A 26639-nucleotide genomic window follows, 5' to 3' on the forward strand; every position below is an offset into this window, starting at 1 on the left:
CACCATGGGCATTTCGATGCCGAGAAAACTGGCTCCGGAGCCGAAAAAGACCTCTTACACAGAGGAAAATGGGCTCTCCAAACAACTAAAGGAGAGGCACAGATTTGAAGAGGAGCTGGACATTGAAGAGTTTGACCAAACGCAGGCAGGGAAACAGATCCATAAGGATACTGGAAAGATCCAAACTGCCCTTCCTCTCAAATTCAAGAGAAAGCTGGCTTTTCAACCACAGAGACTGATCAGCCAAGAGCTAAAGTGGCTAGAGAGAAATCGCCAACTCGCCATTTTTCACCAGAAATTTCTCCCCCACATTCGCCACAAAGGACAGGGTCACCAATTGGCACGCCCACTGCACAGTCACCCACACATACTGTACAAACGCAAGATGATGTAGACCCCTGGGACCTCTACAATCCCCCTGTCTCGGACAATAGCCCTGAGTGCTACCCCTCAAAACCATCTCCACCAGAGGATAGCACCTCATACACCCAAGTCTTGGCCAGGGCTGCTGCATTCCATAATGTCAATATGCATTCTGAACCATTGGAGGATGACTTCCTCTTCAATACCCTGGCCTCCACGCATGCGTCATACCAGAGCCTGCCTATGCTACCAAGCATGCTTAAGCATGCACAGCAAGTGTTTCAAGAGCTGGTAAAGGGAAGAGCCATCACACTGCGGGTGGTACAAAAGTACAAACCACCCCCGTCGGACCCAGTGTTCATTACACAGCAGCTCCCACCGAACTCTGTAGTGGTTGGTGCCGCAAGAAAACAAGCAAGCTCACAATCATCGGGAGATGCACCACCTCCGGATAAAGAGAGTCGCAAATTTGACGCAGCAGGAAAGAGAGTGGCGTCGCAAGCTGCCAAACAATGGCGTATTGCAAATTCACAGGCCCTCCTCGCCCGTTACGACCGAGCTAACTGGGATTAAATGAGTGACATCATCCAGCATCTACCTAAAGAGTATCAAAAACGGGCTCAACAAGTGGTAGAGGAAGGGCAACAATTTCGAACAATCAAATTCGTTTGGCACTGGATTCCGCTGACACTGCCGCAAGAACTGTGAACACGGCAGTCACAATTAGAAGACATGCTTGGTTAAGATCCTCAGGATTCAAACCTGAGATACAGCAGGCAGTATTGAACATGCCATTTAACCAGCAACAACTGTTTGGGCCAGAAGTGGACACAGCCATCGAAAAGATGAAGAAAGGCACTAACACGGCCAAAGCCATGGGTGCGCTCTACTCGTCCCAGTATAGAGGGACATTAAGGAAGCCGCAATTTAGGGGAGGTTTCAGACAGCAACCTTCAGAGGCATCTACCACTCAAGCAAAACCCACCTACCAATCCCAATATCAGAGAGGGGGGGTTTCGCGGGTCCTTCAGGGGACAATTCCCAAGATCAAGGGGAAAGTTTCAGCCCACCAAGCAGGCCTCCAACAACAAACAGTGACTTCACTGTCACCCTTCCCCAACACACATCACCAGTAGGGGGAAGACTAACACTTTACCACAAACATTGGTCAGACATAACCACAGACACATGGGTCCTATCAATTATCCAACATGGTTACTGCATAGAATTCACACATTTCCCTCCAGATGTTCCCCCAAGAGCGCACGAACTGTCGGCACAACATCTAGCCCTGTTACAAATAGAGGTACAAGCACTATTAACAAAACAAGCCATAGAACTAGTACCTCACCAACAAAAAGGAACAGGGATTTATTCCCTGTATTTCCTTATTCCCAGGAAAAACAAAACACTAAGACTAATTTGAGATCTCAGGACATTAAACCTCTTCATCAAATTAGAACACTTCCACATGGTCACACTACAAGATGTAGTCCCCTTACTAAAACATGGAGAATACATGGCAACACTGAATCTAAAAGATGCGTATTTCCATATACCCATCCATCCATCTCACAGAAAATACCTCAGATTTGTCATACAGGGAAACCATTACCAATTCAAGGTACTGCCCTTTGGGATAACAACAGCACCCAGAGTATTTACAAAATGCCTTGCTGTAGTAGCAGTTCATATAAGGAGACATCGGAGTGTTACAAGTTGTTTTTCTTCGAAGAAGTCTTTTAGAGTCACAGGATCGAGTGACTCTCCCTGTTCGGTTCCATTGTGCATGGTCATCGACTCCATTGCAAGATTGTTTTCTTTCCGCCGTCGGGTTCGGACGTGTTTTCTCTTGCTCCGAGATTTCGATTCAGAAAACTTTTAAAAGCCTTACTTTTCGTCGGTATTATATCAATCGCGTTATTCTTCTTCCATCGAAAAAACAGTACCGTCTGAAAACAACTTTGTTAGCCCTTTGGGGCGCGCGCGTGCCAAACTCGGGCGGACTGCGTGGAGAGTCTCATGGATCGGACTCTGCCCTTGGTGCCACGCTAAGTACCCATACACAGACCAACTTCTGGTTTGCAACCTCTGCCTTTCTCCAGACCATTGGGAGGAAAACTGCGAGGCCTGTTGATCGTTCCGATCGAAAAAGACTCTGAGGGACCAAAGAGCAAGAAGGCTGGAAATGATGTCGAAGAGTGGAGTACATTTCGACGTTACAGAAGAGGAACAAATGCAGGTAGCAGTCTCTATCTGAGACACAGAGTCGGAGCAGGAATCCGAGGAAGACAGACCGATTACAGCTGGCCAGCAGGTGAGCATGTCTGCCCCTACATCCCCACATAAGAAACAACAGGCCTTGGATACGCCACTGCCAGAAGGCCATGGCTCGGCCCGAAAAAAGACTGTCGGGGACCTCAGGTTCGTCACCGAAAAAGGCCACGCCTCCGACAACTTCAAAGTGGACAAAGACTATTAAAAGCTCCATTTCAGACTCCAGTAGACAGCAACAATTTTCAGAGTCGAAAATTCGAAAAACTGTTTCGGAGCCGAGACCTTCCTCATCATTTTCGATCCCGAAAAAACATCAAACTTCGGAACCAAAAAAGGCAGGTTATACAGAGGAACAAGGACTTTCCAAAAGACTGAGAGAAAGCCATAAAACCTCTGAGGAAGAGGCAGAAATTGAACCAATCCTTCAAATTATGGATGACAGACAGTCTAGGATACACATCCATAAAGAAACAGGGAGAATCATCACAGCACCTCCTTTAAAAACAAAGAGAAAGCTGGCATTTCAGGAGGAATTGGACCTCACAGCCCCCAGCTAAAGTGCCAATACAAAAAGAGAAGCCAACACCTCCTCAGTCTTCTTCTCCTCATTCTCCGCACCTGCCTACCTCTCCTCAAACAAGTCCTACACCAGTGCATTCTCCAACACATTCTTTTGACTCACAACAAGACACTGTACATCCATGGGACCTTTATGACCCTGATCCCATCCCAAGCAACGACCCAGACACCTACCCCCTCTAAATCATCTCCACCTGAAGGTACTACAGTATGTAATCAGGTGATACCCAGGGCTGCAGCCTATCATGGGGTTATAATGCACACAGAACCACTAGAGGAAGACTTTTTGTTTAATACATTATCCTCAACCCATTCTAGGCACCAATGCCTCCCAATGCTACCAGGCATGGTAAAAGCACACATACCAAATTTTTAATGCGCCTGTTAAAGCAAGAATAAGAACGCCTAGAATAGAGAAAAAGTATAAACCTGCACCTTCTGACCCTGATTACATCACCCATCAGGTGCCACCTGATTCAGTTGTGGCTAGTGCTGCAAGAAAAATATCAAATAGTCAATCCTCAGGAGATGCACCCCCTCCTGATAAGGAGAGCAGAAAATGTGATGCTGCAGGGAAGAGAGTTGCATCCCAAGCAGCAAACCAATGGAGGATAGCTAATTCCCAGGCACTGCTAGCTCGTTATGATAGAGCCCATTGGGATGAGATGCAGGATACCATACAGCATCTTCCAAAAGAGCACCAGAAGAGGGCACAACAGGTAGTAGAGGAAGGGCAAGCTATTAGTAACAACCAAATAAGGTCTTCCCTTGATGCAGCTGATACCGCTGCAAGGAGTGTGAACACAGCAGTCACTATTCGTAGACATGCATGGCTGCGCTCCTCTGGTTTTAAACCAGAAATACAACAGGCTGTGTTAAACATGCCCTCTGATAAGAAACATCTTTTTGGGCCAGAGGTAGACACAACAATAGAAAAACTACGTAAAGACTCAGACACAGCCAAGGCCAATGGGTGCACTCTATTCTACACCATATAGAGGGTCATTTCGTAAGGCTCAGTTTCGAGGAGGTTTCAGACCACAACCTTCAGAGGCATCAACTTCCCAAACAAAACCATCTTGCCAAACAAAACCAACTTAGCAAACCCAGTACGAACGAGGTGGGTTTATAGGCACATATAGAGGACAATACTCTAGAAATACAGGTCAATTCCAAACCCCTAAACAGCCTGCAACAAAGCCAAAACAGTGACTTCCCTCACTCCCTTCCACTCCCTAAATCTCCTGTGGGGGGAAGACTACAGCAGTTCCTCACACATTGGCAAAATATCACCACAGACAACTGGGTGTTATCAATTATCCGCAATGGTTATTGCCTAGAAGTGATACACACTTCTCCAAATATTCCACCAAAGTCTAACAAGTTAACCCCAGAATGTACAATTCTGTTACAACAAGAGGTTCAATCTCTACTACTCAAACAAGCAATAGAGTTAGTTCCAGAGTCTCAACTAGGAACAGGAGTTTATTCACTCTACTTTCTAATTCCCAGGAAAGATGACACCCTCAGGCCCCTAAATTTTTACATCCTATCAGAAAATTTTCACATGGTAACTCTGCAAGATGTTATCCCACTGCGACAAAAACATTATAGGGGCACATAGTGATTGGTATTTTTTAGATGTGTAGGAAGCATTGATAAACATGTATATAGTTTATGACTACTATTTGAATGTTTGTAGTTATGACTGTGGTAGTGAATGGTGGGTTGAAGGTCGGTTGAGTTTTATTCGGTATAGTACGGTTCTGTTTATGTAAAGAGAGTTTTCTTATTAGTTTTATAACTAATGAATGTTTTTCTATATATCTATTTCTGTTTGAGCCACACTTCATTATAAAGTTTATGCCTGGTTGCCAAGGTTTTTCTTTTCATTTTAACTTGTTCCCCTGTTCTTGGAGCCTCGACCAGTAACATGGAGTCCTTTAGTAGATATATACACCCTCTTTATGACCACTTCCGTTGGGGGAGTGGGCATAACCCTGACCCTAGAGGTCGAACTCCATCCAAAACAAGATGGAGGAATTTAAAAAGTGGTATCCATTACAGCTCGTCCACCTTAGAGTTGGGACTCATATGATGTAGGCACACAGCTTGATAAATTTTCCTGATTGTCTTGCTGCCAAGAAGTGAGGTTAGGACAGTGGGGTTGGTCCTCTTCTCCATCTGGAAAGACCTGGGTTGCATTAGAAAGATGACTTGGCCTTTAAAGCTTTCTGCCCTGGAGTGTGCATCCTGCCTGGAGAATGTGCCCCCACCCTCGCCCAGTGCAGACTTTTGTCTCTGGCCTAGAAGAGTGCCGGCTCTTACCTTAGCTGAACTGGTCAGGACCAGTCAGTCAGCACACCTAGTAGCTGGTAGTTTTTCAGGAGGTCACCTGTAAGGTGCCCTCTGGGTGCATGGATTGGTAAATCCAACACTGACATCAATGTGGGTTCACCAATACCAGATGTTTGATACCAAACATCCCTAGGTTCAGACAAGCTATCATGTGCTGGGGAACTCCTAGTGATCATTGTCCAGCACATTTATTTAAAATGGCTTCCATGTACACTTACTATGTCTAAGAATCGACAATAAAATAGTAGGGGCATATTTGCTCATGCATATATGCCCTCACTTGTAATATAATGCACCCTGCCTTAGGGCTGAAGGCCTGCTGTAGGGGTGGCTTACAGATTTTACAAGCGGTGTTTTAGGAGACAAGGCTCACAAGTGTGTGCCATGTTGTGTTTTCAATTTTGGGCGCACATTGTCATAAAGTCTACAATGGCAGTCTACAAAAGGTTGGTGCTGGGTCCCTCAGAGTGGCACAAGTTGTGTTGCAGCTCTGAGGGGCCCTCTTCAGTACCCATGCCCTAGGTATCAGGGGTACCATTTACTAAGTACTTACGGGGGGCTGGAAGGCCTCGTCACTTCGAAATCAAGTGACCAGATGTCTTGTTTTAAGGAAAGAACACTGACACTGGGGGCCTGGTTATCAGGAACTCAGTGCACTTTAGTCAAAGCGGCATCTTAAAAAACAGGCAAAATGTGTGGGGGGTACTGCAACCACAACCCAATGAATGGGCATCGTACAACACCGGCAGGAGCCTTGCCTCCTCTGTTGGCTCCTGAGCCCCTTGATTATGGGCTAGGTTATGGTGAGGAATGGGAGGGGTTGCTGGACCCTTTAGAATACCACCTTCAAGACCCTACGGACTTGCATACAGACTTGGGTAAAGCCAGCAGACTGAATACTTCTCCTGATACTGGCACCCTTTCTACCCCTACCGTGACTATGGTTCAGGGAGCTTCCTATTCCATGGTGGTGAGAAGAGCAGCTGAGGTTCTGGACTGTGAGTTGCCTTTAGTGGCTATCGGGACAGACAGATGTGCTTCAACCTGGAGCTTCCTCCTTAGAACCCATGCCCCCCTTTAATGAAGCCCTCATCGATGTCCTACTGGGTACCTGGTCCAAACCCAGCACAGGGGCTCATGTGAACAGAACAATTGCCCGCTGTCATTGCTCTACTCCTGGGGACCCAAGATTTCTGATGCTATACCCCACGCCTGAGAGCTGGGTTATCTAAGCCTCCACCTACCAGGGTGCTTTTCCTTCCGCAGCCCCAGATAGGGAATCCAAAAGGTTGGACACACTTGGGAAGAATATTTTTTCTTCCACCAGCCTCACATGGCAGTCCTTGAATACTGCATGCCTTTTGGGCTGTTACTTCCACACACTGGGATACAGTTGCTCAAATGCTGTCACAGGTCCCGGAGGAGGCCTAGGCTGTACTCTCTCAGGCAATCAGCAGTGGAAGTTCACCATCCATTGTGAACTGGACACACCCGACTTGCTAGGCAGTGTGGTTTTGTCAACAGAGGTCCTTAGGCACAATGCCTGGCTGAGGACATTTGGGTTTTCAGGGGATACCTAGACTAGTTTGATGGGCATGCCCTTTGATGGCACCCATCACTTTAAAGACAAGGCAGACTCGGCTTTCAAGCGCTTAAGGAATTCTCGAGCTATGGCCAATTCCTTTGGCCTCGTGACGGCCCCTCTTCCCCTCAGTCTGTTTTTCACCTCTTTTGTGGTTACAGATGGAGCCTCCAATTGTGTCCATTCCTGTCCAGCCACCGTGCAGGGCATGCTGCCTAACGTTTATGTGGCGTAGGGCGTGGGATCCACCGACCTCGTGGCTCAGGGAGCCAGCGGTCTGGCCAGTCCTCTAAGCCTTCATTGTCCGACTCTCCACCAAGGGCCAGTCAGAGGCAGTATCCTGCACCACCTGCTCCGCTGGCAATCCATCACGTCAGACAGGTGGGTTTTGCCGATAGTCCAGAGGGGCTACTCCCTCCCCTTACAGAATACCCCTCCATCCATGCCACCATCCTGCGGTTGGATGACAGAGGGTCACCTATCCCTTCTATGCGAGGAAATTACGGCTCTCTTGGTCAAGGGAGCCATAGAGAGGGTTTCTGTGGCAGAAGTAGGTTGTAGTTGCTATTCCTGCTACTTTCTGGTTTTTAAAAAGGACAAGAGCCTCTGCCCTATCCTAGACCTTCTATCCCTCTATCTCTTCCTCAAGAAGTTCACAATGCTCTCTCTGGCTTAGGTTCAGGAGACTGGATAGTAGCTTTGGACTTGCAGGACACTTATTTTCATATACCCGTCCTGCCTGCCCACAGACATAACTTGTGGCTCAAGGTAGGTCACAAGCACTTTCAGTTCACCATGCTCCCCTTTGGCCCTACCAGCACCCCTTGAGTGTTCAACATCTCATCAGCTCTCTGAACACCAGAGCAAACTAACTCAGCCATAAATGCCTAGCGGTTAACGAATGGTGTCTCCATCCAGAGATGGCGCAAGGTCTCTTTTAGTGTTGGTTAGATTTGTTCACCTTAGCAGAGAATGCACAGTGTCAGCAGTTTTGCGCATTAAGGTTTCTAAGGCGGCAATTGCGCAGAGACGCTTTTAATTTTGAGTGGAACGGAGGCCTCTGGTATGCCTTTCCACCCATACCTCTTCTGCCCAAAGTTCTCAAAAAGGTCAAGAATTACCGGGCCCAAGTAATGCTTGTGGCACTGGGCTGGGCCCAGAGTCTGGTATCCCGAGCTCATGAGCATGTCCATCGATCATCTGATCAGACTGCCCTTTTGGGAGGATCTTCTGTCGCAGCAGCTGGGGAGGGTTCTGCACCGAACCTACCAACTCTCCGCCTGTCAACTCTTGCGTGGAGATTGAGCAGTGACAGTTGGCAGCTTTTGACCTCCCGCCCGAAGTCTGTAACGTAATCTTGGCAGCCTGGCATCCCTCCACCAAAATGGTATACTCCTGTCATTGGAAGAAATGTGTGGCATGGTGCACAGACAAGTCTATTGACCCCCCTTTCTGCTCCTCTCTAGAAGATCCTATTGTTTATCCTTTCTCTGGCCCATCAGGGCTTTTGCTATTGACACTTACATAGGTTATTTGCCTGCTATTTCTGCATTTTTGAGTTTGCCTGATCAACCTTCTTTGTTAATAGGTTCCTTAAAGGTCTTTCACATCTCTATCCTCCATCCCCATTCATTACGCCCCAGTGGGATTTGAATTTGTTTTTGACATTTCTGATGTGTGCTCCTTCTAAGCCTCTCAACAGTTGTCCTCTTAGACTTCTCACTTTGAAAACAGCCATTCTTGGGGCCTTTGCGTCTGCCCGCAGGGTGAGTGAACTGCAGGCGTTGCCATCTAAGCCGCCCTACCTTTCCATCTACCCTGACTAAGTGGTGCTGTGCACTAGGGCCTCCTTTCTGCCAAAAGTGGTCACGCCCTTTAACATAGACCAGTCCACCACCTTGCCTTCTTTTTACGCACCCCCACATCCTTCTAAGACAGCAGAGAGACTCCACCGCCTGGACCCAAAAAGAGAGTTTGCATTCTACCTTGATCGTACAAAAGAGTTCCGGGTGGATGATCAACTCTTTGTCAGTTCTGTGGTTGCGAAGAAAGGTCAGGCAGTGCAGAAGTGGCCCATCTCCAGATGAGTGGTACTCTGCATTAAGATCTGCTACTTACTGGCCAAAAAGCAACCTCCTGAAGGTTTGTATGCTCATTCTGCCGGACCTACAGCTGCGACCACTACGTTAGCACATGGAGTTCCAGTCCTTGACATCTGTCAGGGGGCAACATGGGCATCCCTGCACGTTTATCAAACACTACTGCCTGGACAGTCAGATCCCTAGGGACGGCCTGTTCGGTTCTGCAGGACTTTCTAGTATGATCTTGGTTCACAGACCCACTTCCGGGGTTGGTATTGCTTGGGTATCTATTCAAAGGTAAGGAGTCTACAACTAGAAGTCTCAGATGAACAAGTTACTTACCTTTGGTAAGGCCTTATCTGTGTAAAGACTATATCTGACAGCAGATTTCTTACTGACCCACCCATCCTCGCCGCTCTGCGAACTGATTTCTACGGACAGGGACTCCCCCTTTCAGTGCCTTAAATTTAACACACCAGTATTCAGTGTTCTCCATGGCTCTGCACTTCTGGCATGGAAAGTCGTGAAAAGAAACTGGTGTTGGCACACAGGGGTGGCAAACGGTGCCAAAGACAGATGCAGAGCTGATCGACTCCATCTCTCGGCGCGCAGGGGTACTGCTTAGAAAAATTTCCGGATCCGGTCTGATGCCTGAGGGAAATTTCAAAGGTAAGGAATCTGATACTAGATAGTCTCTACCAGATAAGGCATTACCAAAGGTAAGTAACTTGTTCATTAAGGGCTATGGTATCCGCTGCCTCAAGGAGCCATTGATCAACTAAGGCAACATCCTTTGTAGCTTTACCCAATAACACAGGTGTGGAGAGCGTCGGAATCTCCTGTAGTTTAGAAATCAGTACCTTTTTTCTTGGTCTTACCATGGAAACACCAGTATTATTATAGTTGCTGCCCTTTGTCCTAAGGGGGAGACCAGGCAAACTTCAATAAGAATGACTCAGATCATACTACTTCAAATGGGGTCTCCAAGGCAATCGGCGGGTTAGACAGAATTAGATCGAAAGTGTGACCAGCCCTCTGCGTGGGACCTGAAAGAATCAATGCGAGGTTAAGGGAAGCAGTCATTTCTATAAAAAAAAAAAAAAGCCCTAGCCATTTTATCATCTGTGTTGTACGAGGTCTCTAAGGATGGCAAAATAAGTATACTTTATAGCAGCAGAATCTAGGGAATTAATAAATTCCCCTGTGTATCCAGGGGGAGGTGATATATTAGGACCCTCAAAGGAGATTTGAGCAGAGAGAAAAGGGCAAAAACCGAGAGCTTCTGCCCCTTTCATGTCCTCAATGGGAAAAGGTGGAACAGTGTATATTATTTTTAAAAGCAATGGCAAGACCCCCTCCTGTTTTTACTATCCGATCCCTAAGAACAAATAGTTTTCAGGGAAAGTCAATTCAATATCAGGGGATAAGTCCTCTTTCATCCAGGTCTCTGTCATTTGAAGTGGTGCTCTGGGTGAGGTGAATAAGCTGAGTCACTGTGTGTGAGACACACTTTATTGACTGAAGTACTATCCTCTGAGAGCGCCTTGAGGACCCTTGAATTGGACAGACCTGGTTCCTTGGACCTCGAAACCACCCTAGAGATAGTCGCAGAGCAGGTCGACCACGTTCGCTGATTGGTTTACAAAGCCTGTATGAGCAGAGCTCATGCAGAACGTGATCCACAGCTGAACTTTTGGCCTGGCTTGCGAACTCTGTGCAAACTTGGATCTGTGATAGGTGAGCTTGAGATGGACCAGGAGGCTAAACTCTTTAATCAATCGTTTATCAGTCTGAAATTTTACACTTATTTTCTGAGTCTCTATAGGAGTGCGACCACAGAGAGCAAGACAAACATCTGAGACTTCTGTGCCCCCCTAGAAATCCCAACCATAACACCTGAGGAGGCCAAAGAGATTGTTGGAGAGATTACACTGCCAGAAATACGAGCAGCTATTAAATATGTGGCCAGGGGAAAGACACCGGGAACAGATGGACTCCCAGCGGAATTCTATGCTACATATATGCTGAGGACTTATCCCCCAAACTGGTGATGCGGAAACACTTCCAGACTGCACTCAAGAAGCATTAGTAGTACCACTTTTGAAACAATGGAAGCCTGCCTGTGACAAACAAGCATACCACCCTCTGTGGATTTTGAATGTTGATTACAAAATCCTTAGTAGAATTCTAGCCACCAGGCTTCTTCCTACTTCTCCAAGCTTATCCATCCATACTAAGCAGGGTTTACCCCTGGCCGCAACACAGCACGTAGTATTAGCTGACCTTTTACAATACTAAAAGCTGACACTAACCATCAATCAGAAACAGTGATTTTTAGCCATTGACCTAGAGAAGGCTTTTGACAGCCTGGAATGGGCGTTTCTATACGGCCTCATGAAACACTCCTAATTGGGAAAAGGGTTTCTGGACTAGACCAGGTTCCTACAGCCAGAGTAAGAACGAGTAAGATTATCTCAAAGTTATGATTTGGTGTGAGAAACCTGACAGGGGTGCCGTTTATTGGCCCTACTTTTTGCATTTGCTATGGAGCCTTTGGCCTGCCACGCAAGGGTGGGAAGTAGCTACCGGGCTATAGAGATAGATGGGCGGCCCACCATATAGTCTTATATACCAACGATTTGCTGCTGTTTCTCCACAATAGGGCTGAGACCTTAACAGGTGCCATGGGCTCATGGATCAGTTTGGAATGCTTTCTGGGATGATAGTTAGCAGGCAAAAATCAAGGCTATTCCCAGCGAGGTCAGATACTGAACCACCACAAGACTTTACATCCCTACAGTGGAACCCAGATGCCTAGAATACTTAAGGGTGCAGGTATTTAATTTCTCTATTGATCTGTTTTTGGGAACTGTTGGCTGGGCAATTCAGGCACTATAAGTATGGATTTTTGGATAACACTTTCCCTCTGTCACAGGCCGAGTGGCTCTATTGAAAATGGTTGCATTGCTCCGACTGTTATATTACTTTGGCGTCCTGCCTGTATGGAACATGCGAACATTGTTTCAGGAAAATGATTTGCTAGTGGTTTCTTTCCTGTGGGATTCGGACCGAAGATGGCTACATTACAGGTACCGTGATGGACGGAGGCTGAGCTATCCTGGATTTTGAATCTTATTAGCTGGCTGCGCAGCTCCAATATGGCTGACGCATTGGGTAACGGGGAGACTGACTCCCAAACAAAAGATGGGATCAGAGGTTCCTGACCTCAGGCATCTGATCAAGGTACTACTGTAGCTTAAACGTCCCACCGATGCAGACTTGCACAGAGTTTGCAGTGCTAAGGCGCTGCTGGATCAGATGCTTGCAAAAAACATGTGTAGGAGTTCCATTCCATTCTCCTGCCACATCGCTTACAATGCTGGAGATTCTTCCACATGGAGGAAACTGGAGAAGACGAGCAGAGTGGCTGGTGGTGGGAGTGACAAACCTGGGGGACTTCTACAGAGACTGGTTCTCCTCCTTTTCGGGGAGTTCCGGGCAGAGTACGAACCACACCCTAGCCATTTTTTACTCCACAGTGCAGTAACCACTGCCATCTGTAAACACTGGACAGAGGGGTTAGCGGAACCGCCACAGCACAAGAGTTTTATGTATATCATAACATCTTTAGGCAGATATGAAGAGGTTACCTGCCTATACAGGGCAATCCAGGAGGATATGATTTTATCCTTGGGCGCACTGCACTTCCGCTGGGAGGAATACCTGGAGGACCCCATAGCTGAGAAGGATTTGGCAACCGTACTAAAGAGCACCTAAAATATCAATGAATGCCAGAGTCGAAACTCATAAACGTTTGTGTTACACTGAGCATACCTTGCTCCTTGGAGGATAAATAGGTTCTTCATATAGCAGATGCCAAATGCCCGAGATGTGGGTAAATGGGTGCAGATTTTTTGCATATGTTCTGGTCCTGCACAAAGCTTGCTGTTTATTGGGAAGAGATCACTGCAACAGTTGCATATATGATAGACAAGGATGCCCCACGTGAGTCATCCCACTGCCTCCTGAGCGATGTACCGCACACAGAAAAAACGAAAGCCACCAGTACAGTAGATTCCAGGACTTGGATTTTATACTGGTAAAGAGGTAAATCACAAGGAACTGGAAAGCAACAAGGGGACCTAGATTTCTGACTTGACGAAAGGAACTGGAGTGATGGGTTGGCTTCAGAGGTGCAGTGTTGCTCCGAGAGGCTAGACATTGGGCAGGGATCCGTTGATTTAGCCAGAGCTTGGAAAGTATTAGAAGAAGCCAGAACCCAGAGACATCCCCCTCCAACCCCACCCCACACTCGAAACATTGCCAAACACATCCTAAAACATACCCATTCACTGAGTAACTGATATTCCAGCATTTTGATTAAAAGGAGCACTCCTGGATCTATAAGAGTTGGCCAGCATTATAACTTAACAACTCAGTCTACACTTAACATTTCATCCATCTTATGATAATCTCAGAGCACAACAGTGTGGAGGGTGGGTTATATAGAAGGAGGGTTGATTCATCATCACTTTAGCTATTGTGTCCTGAATATCATTTGGGAAAGAAATACAAAAATGTATATCGCAAGCCTGCAATGTCTTTATGTTTTTGCAAAAATCAATAAAATGTGTTTTAAAAAAAAAAATAGGCAGAGCATTACTGTGTGGATATTACTGCCCATTAACAGGATAACTTTGGCCAAACTGTACTGTGAACTTTGTTTCAGACATCTTCATCATCCACTGACTTAGCCACCTCTTTAGGGAGTACACTTTACAGTCCATGCAGATCATGTATGTCTACACCACACATGCTACATTTGGAAAATCTCACCCTGTAAGCATGTGTTCTGAGCATGTAGTTTTGTATGTTCTCATGCACCCATTCTCCTCTACAGTGTCTTTTTGCACATCTCTTTAAGAGTCATATTAATCATACATTATTTGCATGATCTCCATGTACTCGCTCATCACCACTCCATACTTACACTTAACCGATGTGCAAAAAACAATCTAACAATGGAGCTAATACCAATGCACATTGCAAACTAAGGAAGGAGTCTCATACTATATTATGACTCAAAAAGACTTCTTGGAACAAACATGCTTGCAACGTCCAAGCCCAAAACTAGATGGCAGTAGTATGCAGACCATTTGAATCTACAGCACTACAAGCTATGAACATATGCTTATGGTACTAGTTACATTTTCCTTATTGAGCCTCAAAAGGATCTGCCTGGCAACTAACTTAGAAACTATTCCTCACTTCTAAAGTACATCTTACATTTAATTAGAAAACTTGTTTGCGAATTTTGCCTCAGAATCTGTCTGATTGCAGTACAGCCGTTTAATTTTGTAAATGCATATGATTTTGTGGAATATATTATTTTTGTTACTTTTTCTCCACTGCATAGGTTTTTCCGATGTTGACCACACATACGCACAGAGAACACTGCTCTTTGATACACTGGTGAATTTCTTCCCAGACAGCATGACCCCACCCAAGGGTAATCTTGTGGACCTTATCACCCTGTAACAGAAATCTTACTGGATATTTACAAGCAAATAAGAAGGAAAAGAAGATTTGAGTGTTTTTTCTTTCACTTACTGCGGGGATAGACTGTTAAACTGAAGTGCTATATTACAATGATCCTTGCTCTACAAGAGATAGTGCTCAAGTGTCAAATTACACGAGTACCCACCTACTGTGCTTCGATTCATTCTTTAACATTTGTAAAATCACAAACCTACTGTGTGTATAAATGTATACATATATATTTATATATATATATTAATGTGTGTGTGCTTGTATATACATATTTATATGTACATATATACACACACATCGATACGGGGACACCCGTTTCCAAGCTGACGTTTGAGAGTGAATGTCAGTGAAAGTCGGGAGATCATGAGGTCTACCCTCTGAATACATGGGGTTCGCAGAGGTTCATGGCTTGCATTTACTAGAACAACAAATGTCTATTTTGTGTTTTCTTCAGCAATGCTGTCATAAACTTAAACCTATTCAAGATATTCTTGTTGGTTGTGTAAACAGCACAAGACCCTTGTGAATGTCTGGGTAATGTACACGTCTTTTTGTCTTATAACAACTTTCGAAGTTATAACGGATGAAAAGCACAGGGTTCACACTTCTCAGAGGCCTGCCAAAGCAACTGAACCTGGTCATCTGTGGATCAGCCTTGCAAGCACGGATTGGAGCAACTCTTCTTTAGCTACAATTTTTGCCATATTTTGTATTTCTTTTGTTTTCTCAGTCTGAAAAGGAGTATGCGTGCTTGCCGCAGTGTCTGCATGTATTCACACATTTATGTTTTCACAAAAGTGAACTGTACATTCTTGAGTCCTATCATTAGGACACACGTATAAATAGTACATCTGGCACATTGCTGCCATTTTGAAATATGTGAATTGGTTTTCATTTCTTGGTTGAGGTTGAAGATGAATCTGTGAGCAGCAGAGCATGTGCCAGTACCCTTTGTCTTCCACGATGATTTCATTTTCAGAAAATAAGAGAGAACATTGAGAGCTATATGTGAATTTAGCAGTTACGAATTCCCGTGACATTTAGTACGCCACTAGAGTGTGTCAAGAATCTTTTGTTCATGCACTCTTTCTTTTTTCTTCTTTCTTTTTCCTAACACTCTTCATGCCCGTCCTTGCGGTGCACTGTGCTGGCTGATAGGGCTACATGAAGAAGCACTTGCCAGGAAAGCAATTGGTTTATCCCACAAATTAAAGTTATGTACAATAGTTAAACGTTGCCTGTTGGGTCTTGTTTATTTCAACCTTTCTGTGCCCCTGACCCTTTTCAGTACATACAAATATACAAATACATACAGCTGATGTAACTATCTTTTCCCTGCGTTATGGGGTGGGCACCTGCTGTCTTAATTTTACCTGCTGAAAACATGGAGCCAGGGCTAAATACAATTTGTGTACACAAATAGATCAAACCGAGTAGTCCCTTTTCTCTGTGCACCGCTGAAAGCAACTTGCTGTGGTGACAATATTTACAGAAGATGTCTTCCATCTTTGACACACATTTTTTCTGCCCCTTTTTATACACAGATGTTCATTTGTTACTTTTCAGCACTTAGGCCCTCATTCTACTGTGTAAGATAAATCTTTATTCGTGCACAGCCTGTGTTTTTATCCAGAATCTCGATTACAACTATGACCGTAATTTCACTCCCTGTTAGTTTTCCCCCCACACAAATTCTACCAGGTATAATTTGGAGGAGCATGTGCGGAGAACAAGGGCCAGAATGGGGGGAGGGAGGGGGGGAATGCATAATATTGCTGTGGTAAATGATTTCACTTGTTCTCCTTCATTCTGACCTCAGTACCTCAAGATCAAACAAAGAACTTGCCCTCAGGAAAACTGAAAGATGTGGTAACAGAATTACTCTACCCTCAGAATGAGGACCCTTAGACTTTTTTCAGGAAGACTTTAAAATGCACACTGATGGTCTCCTCCCTACAAGAAATAAAACTGTGTGCCAAAGCTACTGCACTCAGTCCTTCCTCTCTACCTCTTTTTTATCCCTATATACATTTCTGTCTTTCTTTATGTATCCCCTCACTCTTTCTTTCTATAAAATGAATGAGAAATCCTATTTTGGTGCTATGTATGTTTTTGCACTAGGAAGCGCTTCAGTTTTGGTCCAGTGAAGTATCTATTTGTAAACACATTATTGGAAGTCATCTGCTGTGGTATTTTCTAACTTGATTGGTTCCTATTCTGTGCTTTTGCCAATCTCATATCTTCATTGCTTCCCAATTGCTCAGTTAATAATGGCATTTTTTCCTCCTTAAAAGATAACGGAAATAAAATAGACTAAATGGCTGATAGGAAAATTTCATGAATAAAAACACATATTTATTTACTGATGTGTCAATAGTATCAAAGATTGAGCCGTTATACAAAGAAAAAAAATGATTGTATGTTTCCTTATTTCATAGCCTGACTTTGGAGATTTCCATTCAAATGTCTGATTTCAGGAAGTAAATGGTAAAAGGTTTATCGTTTTCTACCAATGCCTTCTGTTGGCCTATGTTGTCACCCTCCATTCTTAACACCAAATAAACAACCTTTTGGAATTGAATTTTATGTTTATTGAAAAGCGTAGGAAATAGGATGTGGTCCAAAGAAAACCATCAATTACAGAATTTAACCAATCCAACTGCAGTATTCTTTGAGATTCTTGGTTCCTGTTTTCGCCTCATTTGTTTTCGCCACATTTCGATTGTAAAAAATCCAACATTTCAGTAAAGAAAACATAAATATGCTTATTTTTGTTTATGGTCGGGTTTTGTAGAATATTACAGTAATGTGCAGAAAGAACCGTTCAGGTGTTAACCAAACAAGTGCGTTGTCAACCTTCAACTAAGCTAATTCTTCATGAAATGTTGCAGTGCATTCGAATATAACAGAAATTGTGTAATGCTGTAGGTTTCTTTTAGCAGTTGTTTTCCATTTGCAGTTGTGACCCGAGAAGAGAATTATGGAAGCAAGTACAATGCAATGCGCATACCTTTGTTTTATTGAAAATGTTCGCATGACACCAATCTATGCAGAAATGTATAATCAGTATTTGTGCCTTACAATACACGACAAAACACAGAAAGAAACTAGCACAAGTAACTGAGCAAATACAAAACTGAAAATAAATAGTTAATCCAAAGCTTTCCCTGAAACATGCTGTGGACACATCTATCCTGTCACAGTGCTGTATCCCAATTCTTTCACCGGATTTCATTTAGAGAAGTCAAATGATAGTGGCAATTGTGTCCTAGCTAAACGTACAATGCCGCAGCAATATAGGGAATCATTTCAGATGGCTCAGTAGTGTTGTTTGCTCATGAATGGGTTTGCTTTCATGTTGCTAGTTATAAAACTCTTCACTATGTGACTTTTTTTGTGGACCGTTAGGCAATTCAGGTTTCTACTAACGTGTTTAAGTGTGTCATACCCAATCAGCTACATTTCTTAACACATTCAGGTATGGTAATGTAAGATTTTCAGTACTAGTGGCGTCTAGTGGTTGCTGTTTCAAATATTGTGCAGCTTCCAAATTTGTCATGGTTATGTGTATGTTAAAAAGAACAGATATATTTTTTGTCTGAGGCAAAAAACGTTTCCTGATAATCTAATGCAGAACTTCCTTTCATTTAATTTAAAGTCTTCAAAAGCAGAACATACTAACACGTACTTTATAAACTAATACTCACAGGCTTAATAAAAGAACGTATTGATCTGTTTCTTGCTCACAGGGCAATCCGCTCTCAAAAATTACTCAATCCATCTGATCTAAGGACTTTACTAAGCATGTAAATATAATGGTTGCTACAGAAACATAGATATTTCTCTTAGTACGTGTTACCACGTCATGTACAGTAGCAAAATAATTAATGGTAGACTTCTTGTGCAGCATCAACAATTCTTCCATTTTCCTTTTTTATTATATCAAAGTTAACCGTGAAACAAAGTTTGATTTGAAATGAATACTGTCTTGTCTTCTTGTGGTAGCCAAATGAAAGTTCAGATTCAATTGAAGAACATCTAAGATAGAATAACAGACATCGTAGGTAAAATCCAAACTGTGTGTCACTTTAAAGTGAACAAGATAAAATTATGAACACATTTCACAACGAGTGGAAAAGTTAAAAAAATGTGTGTGTCTAGCAGTGTGTCGTCCCAGCATGGCCAGGTTTCCCTGTGTGCTCAAGTTTGCCTGTGCTGGCATCTGAGTCTGACCTTGCTCCGTGAATACAAATATCCAAACAGGACACCGCACTCCAGGGTGATAAGTTGAGGACTTCTTTATTTAAAAAACACTGCCTCCACACCAACGTGTTTCACCTTCACCAAGTCTTGATCGTGCCCTTGTGCACCCTCCATCTATTTTTAGGGGCAAAATAAATTAGGAGCGTGGGAGACTGTATAAAAAAAATAAAAAATAAATCAGCGGCTCCGTCCACTGATTTTTCCGAGTTTTTTCTTTTTAAATACCTTTTAGCCCTAGGCTAGGGGCTCAGGGTATTCCTACCCTGTCACTTTTTTTTTTTTTTTGCATTTTTTCTTTGGGACTCGGCTGTAGCCGAGTCCAAAAATCGCTGCCATCACTTCCTTGTTGAAGTGTTGGCAGCAAATCATATATCCGCACAGGGACAGTTGGATCTGTGGAGGATCCGCGTCTGTAGATATCTGTATTTTTTCTCCTTTAATATCTTTGAATCTACTGAACTGATTTACACCAAATCACAAAGAGCCCAATTTGTGCACCAAGATCTAGCTTCCTTCCAAATTTGGTGTAGTTCCGTTCAGCAGTTCGGGCTGTAGGCGTGTCTTAAGCCCTCTTGGAGGAAAACGTGTTTTAAACACCCCCACCTCCCTTTTTGTCAGCCCCTGCTGTACGAATCACCCCAAAACTTTGTTAGCAGCTGAACTGACTGCTGTATTAGTTTTGCAAATTTTGTGAAGATTTGTCAAGCGGTGCCAAAGTTATTGGCAAAACAATAAATGCATTTTATGGAAACTAGGTCCTAACTATAGCTATAGCTATATATATATATATGTTCGGTGGCATGTGTAGCTGCAGATACACATGCTGTGCATTATCCTGCAATCTAGTGTTTGGCTCGGAGTGTTACAAGTTGTTTTTCTTCGAAGAAGTCTTTTCAAGTCACAAGACCGAGTGACTCCTCCCTTTTAGCTCCATTGCGCATGGGCGTCGACTCCATCTTAGATTGTTTTCTTTCTGCCATCGGGTTCGGACGTGTCCTCTTCGCTCTGTATTTCGAATCGGGAAAGTTAGCTAAATTATTGAAAATTCGACGGTATTGTTGTTGTTCGGTACCTGGTTAGTGTTACTGTATCGGCACCGACATCAAGAGCGCTCCGGCGGCCCTTCGGGGCTTCCGTTCTTCACCGGGCCTGGTCGGCCCGACCACACTCCTTGTCGAAGACTAATGGACTGGACCCCTTCCGCTTCTGTCCGAAGTGTCATTCGAAGTATCCCTATACAGACCAGCACCTGGTTTGTAATCTGTGTTTATCACCGGAACACAGGGAGGATACTTGCAAGGCTTGTCGAGCGTTTAGATCGAAAAAGACCCTAAAAGACCGACGAGCAAGAAGACTTCAAATGGCATCAACACCGAGAGAGCAACTCGACGTCGGAGAAGAGGAAAGCATTTCCATCCAGGGATCGGACTCGGACGAATCCGAAAGTGACCGAACCTCGACGGTGCAGCGAACAGTGAGTAAACCTGCCCCGTCCAAAGCTCACACAAAGATCTTTAAGGCCAAGGGGACTCCACCGCCAACAGGCCATGGCTTAACCCATCGAAAAGGAGGTGACCAAACATCGGCACCGAAAAAGGCCAGGGATTTGCCGAAGACTTCCGGTCGAGATTCCGGCACCGAACGCTCTCGACACCGAGAGTTCGATTCACCCAAAGTGAGAAAAATATCATCGGAACCGAAAAAGACTTTATCTGAAACCTCGGTACCGAAAAAAACGGCTTTGGAGCCGAAAAGAAGCTCTTACACAGAAGAGCAAGGACTTTCAAGCCAAATGAAGGAAAGACATAGATTTGAGCAGGAATTAAGTATGGATGAACCGGACCATACACAAAGGAGGTTGCATATCCAGAAAGAGACTGGAAAAATACAAACTCTACCTCCAATCAAGCCTAAAAGGAAATTTGCATTTCAGGAGACAGAAATGCAGCCTAAAGCAAAGGTGGTTAGAGACAAATCCCCACCACCAAGGTTTTCACCACAACCATCCCCACCGCACTCACCACAAATGTCTCCAGTGGGAACACCTCCAATGCAGTCACCCACACATACAGGATGACACAGGATGATGCTGATGCATGGGACTTATATGATGCGCCAGTATCGGATAACAGTCTGGATTGTTATCCAACAAAGCCGTCACCTCCAGAGGACAGTACTGCATATACGCAGATACTATCCAGGGCAGCTACGTTCCACAACGTAACAATGCATTCAGAGCCAATAGAGGATGATTTCCTGTTTAACACCTTAACATCCACCCACGCTTCCTATCAGAGTCTGCCAATGCTCCCGGGTATGCTCAAACACGCAAAACAAGTTTTCCAGGAGCCAGTTAAAGGAAGGGCTATCATGCCTAGGGTTGAGAAGAAGTACAAGCCTCCCCCAACTGATCCTGTGTTCATAACACAACAACTTACACCGGACTCAGTGGTTGTAGGAGCAACAAGAAAGAGAGTAAACTCTCAATTGTCAGGAGACGCTCCACCGCCTGACAAAGAGAGCAGAAAGTTTGACGCAGCAGGCAAACGAGTGGCAGCACAAGCAGCCAATCAATGGCGGATTGCTAATTTGCAAGCCCTACTTGCTCGCTACGACAGGGCACACTGGGACGAGTTGCAACACATCATACAGCACTTGCCCAAAGAACACCAGAAACATGCCCAACAGGTTGTGGAAGAAGGTCAGGCCATATCCAACAACCAGATAAGGTCCGCACTAGACTCGGCAGACACGACAGCACAAACAGTCAACACGGTGGTAACCATTTGCAGGCATGCATGGTTAAGAAGCTCTGGATTCAAGCCAGAGATCCACCAAGCGGTGTTGAACATGCCATTTAACCAAGAACAGTTGTTTGGGCCGGAAGTTGACAAAGCAATTGAAAAGTTAAAAAAAAGACACAGACACGGCCAAAGCCATGGGCGCGCTCTACTCCCCACAAGTCAGATGCACCTTTAGGAAACCACAATTCAGAGTAGGTTTTCGACCGCAAACATCAGAGCCTTCCACCTCTCAAACCAGACCCACCTATCAGGCACAATATCAAAGGGGAGGGTTTCGTGGTTCCTATAGAGGACAATTCCCAAGAGGAAGGGAAAGTTCCAGGCAACCAAACCAAGCCAGACCAAACAGTGACCCCATTGTCACAAAACCCCAACACTTATCACCAGTGGGGGGGGGGAGGCTAACCGCATATTATCAAAACTGGACACATATTACCACAGATGCATGGGTCCTATCAATTATCCAACATGGTTATTGCATAGAATTCACAAAATTCCCGTCAGATGTGCTACCAAGAACACACAATCTGTCCAAACAACACTTACTTCTATTACAAATAGAAGTCCAAGCACTATTACAAAAACAATCAATAGAGCTAGTACCCAATCGTCAGAAAGGAACAGGTGTCTACTCACTATATTTCCTAATTCCAAAAAAGGACAAATCGTTAAGACCTATCTCAGATCTCAGAACACTGAATCTCTTCATCAAATCAGACCACTTCCACATGGTAACACTTCAAGACGTGGTTCCCTTACTAAAAAAGGAGGACTACATGTCAACATTGGATCTCAAGGATGCGTATTTCCACATACCCATCCATCCTTCTCACAGAAAATACTTAAGGTTTGTAATAAAAGGCGTACTCATCAATTCAAAGTGCTACCATTCGGGATAACAACGGCCCCAAGGGTATTCACAAAATGCCTAGCAGTAGTAGCCGCTCACATAAGGAGACAGCACATGCACTTATTCCCATATTTGGACGACTGGCTAATAAAAACCAACACTCAACAACAGTGTCTTCTTCCCACGCAATACATCATAAAAACTCTACACAAGCTAGAGTTCTCTATAAATTACCAGAAATCAAATCTGCAACCATCCCAAATACAACAATACTTGGGAGCAACACTCAACACACAAAGAGCAATTGCCACTCCAAGTCCACAACGAGTCCAAGCGTTCCAAAATGTAACATCAAGCATACAGTCAATCCAACACTACCCAGTAAGGTTTGTAATGAAACTTCTAGGCATGATGTCTTCATGCATAGCAATTGTCCCAAATGCAAGATTACACATGAGGCCCTTACAACAGTGCCTAGCAAAACAATGGACGTAAGCACAGGGTCAACTTCAAGATCTAGTGTTGATAGATCACCAAACACACTTCTCGCTTCAATGGTGGAACCCTATAAATTTAAACAAAGGGCGGCCTTTCCAGGACCCAGTGCCTCAAGCTGTTATCACAACAGATGCTTCCATGATGGGGTGGGGAGCACACCTCAACAAGCACAGCATACATGGTCGATGGGACAATCAGCAAAAACAATTTCACATAAATCATTTGGAACTGCTAGCGGTGTTTCTAGCATTAAAAGCATTTCAACCACTGGTAGCCCGCAAACACATCCTTGTCAAAACCGACAACATGACAACAATGTATTATCTCAACAAACAAGGGGGGGGACACTCATCACAACTGTGTCTCTTAGCACAAAAGATTTGGCATTGGGCAATTCACAATCACATTTGCCTGATAGCACAATACATACCAGGCATTCAGAATCAAGTTAGCCGACAATCTCAGCCGAGATCACCAACAAACTCACGAATGGGAAATGCATCCCCAGATCCTACAGGATCACTTCCTTCGTTGGTAAACACCAAACATAGACCTATTCGCAAAAAAAAAAAAAAAACGCAAAATGCCAAAACTTTGCTTCCAGATACCCACACCCTCAATCCAAGGGCAATGCACTATGGATCAGTTGGTCAGGGATATTTGCTTACGCTTTTCCCCCTCTCCCACTCATTCCTTATCTGGTCAACAAACTAAGTCAAAACAAACTCAAACTAATATTCATAGCACCAACCTGGGCTCGCCAACCGTGGTACACAACACTGTTGAACTTATCAGTAGTACCCCACAGCAAATTACCAAACATTCCAGATCTGTTAACACAACACAAACAACAGATCAGACACCCGAATCCAGCATCGCTCAATCTAGCAATCTGGCTCCTGAAGTCTTAGAATTCGGACATTTAAATCTTACACAAGAGTGTATGGAGGTCATTAAACAAGCAAGAAAACCTACAACAAGACATTGTTACGTAATCATATCCAACCACTACATGCCTCCACAAAGGACATTGTAAGCTACTTATTACACTTACAGAAGTCTAATCTAGCATTCTCTTCTATTAAAATCCATCTCACTGCAATATCTGCCTATCTGCAGATTACACATACAACATCACTTTTTAGAATCCCAGTCATTAAAGCATTTATGGAGGGACTAAAAACAATCATACCCCTAAGGACACCACCAGTACCTTCGTGGAACCTTAATATTGTATTAACACGACTCATAGGCCCAGCATTCGAACCCATGCATTCTTGTGAAATGCAATATCTGACTTGAAAAGTACCCTTTCTAATAGCTATCACATCACTTAGAAGAGTAAGTGAGATACAAGCATTTACTATTCGAGAACCCTTTATACAAATACATAAACATAAAGTGGTTCTCCATACAAATCCAAAATTCTTACCAAAGGTCATATCACCATTCCACCTAAACCAAACTGTGGAACTCCCAGTCTTCTTTCCGCAACCAGACTCAGTAGCCGAAAGAGCCTTACATACATTAGACATAAAAAGAGCACTAATGTATTACATTGACAGAACAAAAAAAAATTGTAAAACAAAACAATTGTTTGTAGCCTTCCAGAAACCTCATGCAGGTAATCCTATATACAAACAAGGCATCGCCAGATGGATAGTTAAATGTATTCAAACTTGCTATATTAAAGGAAAAAGAGAATTACCTATTACACCAAGAGCACATTCCACTAGAAAAAAAGGCGCCACAATGGCTTTTCTTAGGAATATACCTATGACAGAAATTTGTAAGGCAGCCACCTGGTCTACGCCTCATATCTTTACTAAGCATTACTGTGAAGATGTGTTAGCAACGCAACAAGCCACAGTAGGACAGGCTGTATTAAGAACATTATTTCAGACAACTTCAACTCCTACAGGCTAAACCACCACTTTTTGGGGAGATTACTGCTTGTTAGTCTATGCACAGCATGTGTATCTGCAGCTACACATGCCACCGAACGGAAAATGTCACTTACCCAGTATACATCTGTTCGTGGCATGAGACGCTGCAGATTCACATGCACCCTCCCACCTCCCCGGTAGCCTGTAGCTGTTCTTAGTTGAATGAAAATTGTAAATATTTAAATAAATATTCTCTTGATACACAATAAGTACATACATAACTACTCCATTGCATGGGCACCTCTAGTATACTCACAACTCCTACCTCACCCTCTGCGGGGAAAACAATCTAAGATGGAGTCAACGCCCATGCGCAGTGGAGCCGAAAGGAAGGAGTCACTCGGTCTTGTGACTAGAAAAGACTTCTTCGAAGAAAAACAACTTGTAACACTCCAAGCACAACACTAGATGGCAGGATAATGCACAGCATGTGAATCTGCAGCGTCTCATGCCACGAACAGATGTACACTGGGTAAGTGACATTTTCCATATATATATATATGAAGCCATGCCGGTCTTTTCAGTAAGAAAGAAATGCCTGGAACACTTCCAGCACTGGCTGCACCTACGAGGGTGAAACACTTTTACATTTTTCTCTGCTGAAGAAAGGATTGACCTTGAAACACGTGTCCAGAGATGATTTTATAACTTAAGGCCTGGAATAATAAAACTGCTTAAAGAATTCACTGTGAGTTGCTGGCTTTGCTTTTTCTTCCCGTTTATATAACCTGTTGGGAGTGCGCTTTCACATGAGGACAACTTTGTTTTTGATAATTAACCGGCCTGTCCAGTCGGGAAAGCAGCACCACTGCACATCGAAGCAGGTCTGTGTGACTAAAAATGGATTGTCACATAAGAGCAGTCAGGTTGGGATATTCACAGCAAATCTGACAATTTTACTTTGGATTCGCCTCCAAAGGTTTTGCACTTTGGTTCATCATTTCGTTTGGCTCCAGCAACCCACTTGGGGCAAAATGATAAAATTGCAGGACCACAACAACCAGCATGCACTGTTACTCACTTGAGTGGCCCACTGGGGCGAACTGGTATTCAAAGAGACTAATCAGGTGCCTGTAATTAGACAAGCTGAAGCCATGCCGGTCTTTTCAGTAAGAAAGAAATGCCTGGAACACTTCAAGCACTGGCTGCACCTACGAGGGTGAAACACTTTGATATTTTTCTCTGCTGAAGAAAGGATTGACCTTGAAACACGTGTCCAGAGATGATTTTATAACTTAAGGCCTGGAATAATGAAACTGCTTAAAGAATTCACTGTGAGTTGCTGGCTTTGCTTTTTCTTCCTGTTTATATAACCTGTTGGGAGTGCGCTTTCACATGAGGACAACTTCGTTTTTGATAATTAACCGGCCTGTCCAGTCGGGAAAGCAGCACCACTGCACATCGAAGCAGGTCTGTGTGACAAAAAATGGATTGTCACATAAGAGCAGTCAGGTTGGGATATTCACAGCAAATCTGACAATTTTACTT

General features: G+C 44.0%; 1 protein-coding gene across 2 annotated transcripts in view; it reads left to right on the forward strand.

Annotated features, from left to right (window-relative positions):
* MKLN1 (muskelin 1) overlaps positions 1–17371 on the forward strand; it is a 568922-nt gene extending 551551 nt beyond the window's left edge. For both annotated transcript variants that reach the window (XM_069229308.1, XM_069229309.1), the window contains exon 18: positions 14657–17371. In XM_069229308.1, coding sequence (XP_069085409.1) covers positions 14657–14778 — 122 coding nt within the window. In that variant the 3' untranslated portion in view covers positions 14779–17371. The remainder of the gene's footprint in view (positions 1–14656) is intronic.
* Positions 17372–26639: the final 9268 nt, after the last annotated feature.

Source organism: Pleurodeles waltl, chromosome 4_1 (genome assembly GCF_031143425.1).
Source record: "Pleurodeles waltl isolate 20211129_DDA chromosome 4_1, aPleWal1.hap1.20221129, whole genome shotgun sequence".
Classification (NCBI taxonomy): domain Eukaryota; kingdom Metazoa; phylum Chordata; class Amphibia; order Caudata; family Salamandridae; genus Pleurodeles; species Pleurodeles waltl.